At 47.3% G+C, this 5,253-nt stretch overlaps 3 protein-coding genes across 3 annotated transcripts, besides 4 other annotated features; all 3 read right to left on the bottom strand.

Moving 5' to 3' along the window:
- Window positions 1-94: 94 nt before the first annotated feature.
- Window positions 95-140: a sequence feature (A-rich).
- Window positions 141-295: 155 nt separating this feature from the next.
- Window positions 296-323: a microsatellite.
- Window positions 324-396: 73 nt separating this feature from the next.
- Tco025E_04859 (putative phosphoglucomutase) lies at window positions 397-2,160 on the bottom strand (the record flags this gene model as incomplete). The annotated part of the gene is made up of 1 exon (XM_029371764.1): window positions 397-2,160. One exon carries the CDS (start codon window positions 2,158-2,160, stop codon window positions 397-399), a length of 1,764 nt encoding a protein of 587 aa, XP_029228219.1.
- A 75-nt stretch (window positions 2,161-2,235) lies between these two features.
- Window positions 2,236-2,269: a microsatellite.
- A 206-nt stretch (window positions 2,270-2,475) lies between these two features.
- On the bottom strand, window positions 2,476-3,957 carry Tco025E_04858 (uncharacterized protein; the record flags this gene model as incomplete). Its single annotated transcript, XM_029371763.1, has 1 exon — window positions 2,476-3,957. One exon carries the CDS (start codon window positions 3,955-3,957, stop codon window positions 2,476-2,478), a length of 1,482 nt encoding a protein of 493 aa, XP_029228218.1.
- Window positions 3,958-4,170: 213 nt separating this feature from the next.
- Window positions 4,171-5,109, bottom strand: Tco025E_04857 (nucleotide-binding protein; the record flags this gene model as incomplete). The annotated part of the gene is made up of 1 exon (XM_029371762.1): window positions 4,171-5,109. One exon carries the CDS (start codon window positions 5,107-5,109, stop codon window positions 4,171-4,173), a length of 939 nt encoding a protein of 312 aa, XP_029228217.1.
- Window positions 5,110-5,159: 50 nt separating this feature from the next.
- Window positions 5,160-5,218: a microsatellite.
- Between the last annotated feature and the right edge of the window lie 35 nt (window positions 5,219-5,253).

Below are 5,253 nucleotides of genomic sequence, written 5' to 3'. Positions count from 1 at the left end.
AAACAAAGCAAAGTCGGAGAAAAGTGAAGGGGGCAGCAGCAAAAGCAAACGAAGAGGAGGGTGCAAGTTCAGGGAGGATTCAGAAATGGAAAGGATTTTTGGTTTTTATTTTTATTTTTTCATTTTTCATTTTTTGTTTTCGTGCGTTTCTATCGAGTGAAAGATAAATTGTTGTATAAATATATATACATAGACACATCTGCATGTCATAACCAATGGGTGTACAGTCGCAGGGAAAAGATGCGTATTCTCACTTCCTTCGTCTCGCCACTTACTACTTTTCATTTGTTCTTCACCCCCCCTCCCTCCCTCCCTCCACTCCCAAAAAAAAAAAACTACAACTAAAGGCAGACAGACAGCATTTCGCTGCTTCTCCGCTCCCACCTCTGCTACCGCCTACGTGATGACTGTGGGGGCGTCACGCCCTGTAAGACTTGAAATCTGCGCGACCTTAAGGGCGAGGGCGATGAGCTCAGCCAACGCAGACCGAGCAGTCGGTAAGGTGCCGTCACGGATGTGCCGCACCACCGCCTGGGGCTCCATGTACTGCTCCAGGTATAGGCGAATGGTGGCGCCCGACGAGCCCGTTCCGCTTAAGCGAAGCACGAAGCGAGAACCACACTCAAAGAGCACACGAATGCCCTGATTCTTGGAAACCAAACCGTCGACAGGGTCGTGGTACTCAAAGTTGTCAATCTTGACGCAGCGCTTTCCTTGCAAGGCTGGAATATCCTCGGGGTGCTGCCTCTGCACCGTTTCCATCACAGCCCTGGCAGACTCCTCCGTCACGCCTTCGTAGTCGTACCGACAGTAGTAGTTCCGCCCATACTCCGTCCAGTGGGCCTCAGCAATCTCCTTTACCCCTACAAGAGGCTTTGCTTGATCCACGTTTTTGCTCGCAATAACCGAAAGCCAAAACAGCGCCGCCCACACACCATCCTTCTCACGCATATGGTTGCTGCCGGTGCCAAAGCTTTCCTCCCCACAAATGAGGGGATTATAGTTTTCACCTCCAAATAACTCTTGGCTGTCCATCAGATTTCCGAAAAACTTCCAACCCGTAGGAACTTCAAAGAGTTTGAAGTGCTGCGCTTCCGCAACACGGTCGACGGCTCCGCTTGTTGGCATAGATCTCGCCACCGCTTTAACGCCGCCTTGTTGGGCAAAAAATGGCACAACATTGGCATTTGCGGCAAGAATCGCCAGAGAATCGGACGGGGTGACAAAAAAGCGATCGCCGAGGATCATATTGCGATCCGCATCGCCGTCAAAGGCCGCCGCAAAGTTTGGTACCTCGCCAACGACGCCGGCAAGAGGTGTACCAGTTGAATCCACTCCCACAGCTTCCACAAGCTCCTTCGCGTAGGTGAGGTTTGGGTCCGGGTGGTGCTTACCAAAGTCAGGCAACGGTGTAGCCCCATGCAAAACACCTTCTGGAAGCCCCAAGGAGGAGACAAAAATTTCCCTCAGATATGGACCCCCAATACCATTTAAGGCGTCCAAGCGAATCTTAAAATCGGGTCGATGCAGCAGCTTTCGGATGCTTTGAAAATCAAAGATTTTCTGCATGTACTGTACATAATCCTCCGTGCTACTGATGACCGAGACTTTCAACGTGTCGAAAACGTGGTCACCCATTTCTGACACATTTACTGGGCCAAGATGAGGACAGATAAGTACATGATCAACTTTCAGAGTTTCTTCGTAAATGGCAGATGTGAGTTTGTCAGCTGCAGGTCCTCCATTTTCCGTGTTGTACTTGATACCAAAATCCTCCTCAGGGCCACCGGGGTTATGGCTTGCCGTGAGGATAAAGGCTCCCTTCGCCCTGATATTACCGTCCCTTCTTTGACGGATGATGTTTGACACGGCGGGGGTCGAAAGGAGGCCGTCTTTTCCCACCCAAATATTTGATACCCCATTGGCGGCGGCCAATTTAATGATGGTTTGAATAGCCTCAGCGAGAAAGTAGCGTCCGTCACCGCCAAGGACCAGGGTATCGGGCGTCGTACCCTGCTTCTTTATGGCATTAAAGGTGCTCTGGACAAAGTTTGAGAGGTAGTTTTCTTGCTGGAACACCTTCACCTTCTTGCGCAGCCCGGATGTTCCCGGCTTTTGATCGAGAAAGGGCTTTGTTGGCAATCTTGTCACGGCAAGCATGTTTTGAATTGTTACACAATGAACTTTGCATTTATTATCTACATAAACGCAAACAGGAAGCAGACACACAGAGGGAGAAGGATAAAGAAGAAAAAGAAAAAGAAAAAGAGAGAATAGTGGAAAGAAAATGTATAGTGTTGTGTTTATTCTTATTACCAGTCTTTTTTTTATGCTTTGAATTGTTCTAAAACTGCCTCGCAGTCAGAGTCGGTTATAAAGGTAAGGACGAGACTCAGAAAAAAACAAACAAAAAAAACAGACAAATGCGCTGTCTCAAATCCAGGGAATACCTCTATACACACACGTTACCGCCCATTACCAAGACAAACCATCATTCTTCAGTGACTTTAGACGACGACGGATACCTTCGTTTGTCGCATGTTTCAGTTTTTTGAGTACCGGTGAAAGAACACTAGGTGGCGGATTGACATCAATAAAGGCACTCAACATTTGCGGGTTACATCGGGTCCCCCGTGCCATTACGTGACGCATTATACTTAGAGCCTGCATCCAACTATTGGCGTGTTTTATCATCATGGAGGCTGTTGACGCACTCGCAGGATGACGAGCGCTCACTAGTCGAAGTACCTGCTCCGCAGTAATATTCGGACATGATTCTAAAAGCGTCAAAATGGCGCGTCGCTGAAACTCATCTGTGCCCATGCGATTAAAGAGAAGTAGAGCAGACTCCCAATCCCCTGTGCGCTGACATACTTTTGAAAACGCGCTCAACTGGAGCTCTTCAATAAGGTATCCATTGGCAAGCATTGAGGCGATTGCCCTTTTGCTGGGGGTAGGCATGCGTTTGCTCGCTCCAGAAAGAGTAATAAGTTTTCTTGACTCTGTGTTGGGGGTGCCACATCGACTAAGAATATCGTACGCCTCACGACCTGGTAGCAAGGTCGACTGCAGCAATATTAAACCGGCCTGCCAACTCTGACGTGAGGCAAGCCACAAGGCAGTTTTCCCTTCCAACTGAAAATATTCCAAAGCAACTAACCAGTTTTGCGGACAGCACACTCCGACCATCTTGGCAAACAGTTCATTCGAATCCTTCACAACTCGATGTTTCGAAACAAGGGAGATGGCCAGTTTCCACGAAACATTTTCCCCACGCAACGCTGCGTTTGCAATCCTCATTGCCGATGTCATGCTGAGATACTCAGTCAATTTTATCGAATTCAAGGCATTAGCTAATCCACATTTTTCTTCGTGACCCATTGCTGGGGGAAATGGTATTACCCTTTGCAGATTATGTTTAGTTTGACTTTTCACGTTTGGCTGATTTGAATAAGGAGAATGTAGTTGCGTAAGAATGGTATTTATGGCACGCCTCTTGTCATTGCTGCCGAAGATGTGGCTAAGCCTAAGCCAATCGGAGAGTTCCTGTATACTTTTCCTCTTGGGATCTTTCAACATTGTGAAAAATTGCAGCGCCTGATTCCATGATGTCCACTTGATTGCCGAAAGAAACAACTGATTTTGTTTCTCGTTCCTCTCTTCTGCAGCCTGAAGGAATGTTTTAACGACGCCAACAAAGACGTCTGAAGGTACACACGCACTCCTAGAACAGTCATATATAAAGCGACATAGTTCATCCACGTAGGAAATGTCACTCGGTCGCACCAAGGCTAATGCGGTGCACCATTGTTTGTCAAGGATTGTTGTCGCCAACTGAATCCTTGCCCTAGAAACATCCATTTCCTTAGAATTGAGACTCCCCTGAAGCGCTAAAAGCCCTCGAATCCAACGCCCATTTTGGGCACATTCGGAAACAAATGAGGCCACTATTGACATTAGTTTCTAAGCAATTCGGAGTTCAAAGAAGGAAAGACAAAAGTAGGGGATTGTGTAGGAAGATACAAGGACACGTACAATCAAGATCCGTTCCGGTTAACTTAGCTTATTCTACCTTCACCACATTCCATTCCTCCTTTGGTTCCTTGCATCACCATGTTGCAGAGAACAATATATGTATATATTAGTAAAAGATAAATGCTACTGTGTACCCTATTCCACATCTAGGGATGCAAGAAGCTTAGCAGCAACGGACTGCAGTACTTCAAGACTTGGACTTTTACAGCCAACTACATCCGTTAACGCGACCCCCTCTTCGCATGCCTTCATTAACAAGGGGTCCAGGGGAACTTCACCCCAAAAAGGGATCCTAAATTCCTCGCTCAAGCGCCTCCCTGCTCCCTGGAAATTCGTACGTGGAAAAATGGCGGATCTTCCTTTACAGTTAGGACATACAAATCCACTCATATTTTCTACAATTCCCAGAAGCGGGAGTTTTGCCTTCTGACAAAAACTCACTTCTCGCCTTACGTCAGCTTCTGCAACCAACTGAGGCGTCGTAATCAGAACGGCGCCAGTCACACCCCCACACTGTTGTAGTAGTGACGCAGCTGTGATATGTTCATCTGACGTTCCAGGAGGGGTGTCAATAAGCATAATATCGAGATCGCCCCAAATCACGTCTTTTAAAAACATCTTTATGACACCATTTTTTCGGGGACCTCGGAAAAGAACAGCCTCATTTTTGTCTCCTAATAAGTAATGCATAGACATCATGGAAACCGTTTCGTCAATCAGGACAGGCTCAATACCCGCAGCGCTCTGGTGTGCATCTTCTCCTCGAACCCCCGTCAGACGTGGAAGGGAAGGACCACAGATATCCAAGTCAACCAAACCAACACCTAGCCCCATTTTACCCAAAGCAAATGCAAGTTCCTTGGCCAGAGTGCTTTTTCCAACTCCCCCTTTTCCACTGATAACCATCACAGTTCGTTTAACACCTGACAGCCGCTGTCTAATCAATTCAATATCTGGATCTGGTCCTTTTGGCGCGGAAGCACATATCGCAGCATTGGGACACCCTTGGCAGGATGAAGCAATTCCAGCCTCTGGACTTTCAGGACCGACACACTCTGCATTGGGAGCCTGCATTTTCCTTTTCTTTCTGCCACGTGTGTCACATACCGAAAGAAAGAGTGTGGGAGAGAGAGAGAGAGAGAGAGAGAGAGAGAGAGAGAGAGAGAGAGAGAGAGAGAGAGAGTACTAATAATATAACAACAACAACAAACAAACAAA

This window comes from Trypanosoma conorhini (genome assembly GCF_003719485.1).
Source record: "Trypanosoma conorhini strain 025E chromosome Unknown Tco_14.4_contig_00262, whole genome shotgun sequence".
Lineage (NCBI taxonomy): Eukaryota > Euglenozoa > Kinetoplastea > Trypanosomatida > Trypanosomatidae > Trypanosoma > Trypanosoma conorhini.
Note: the sequence above shows the minus strand (reverse complement) of the source record. Positions and strands in the feature narration are given on the sequence as shown.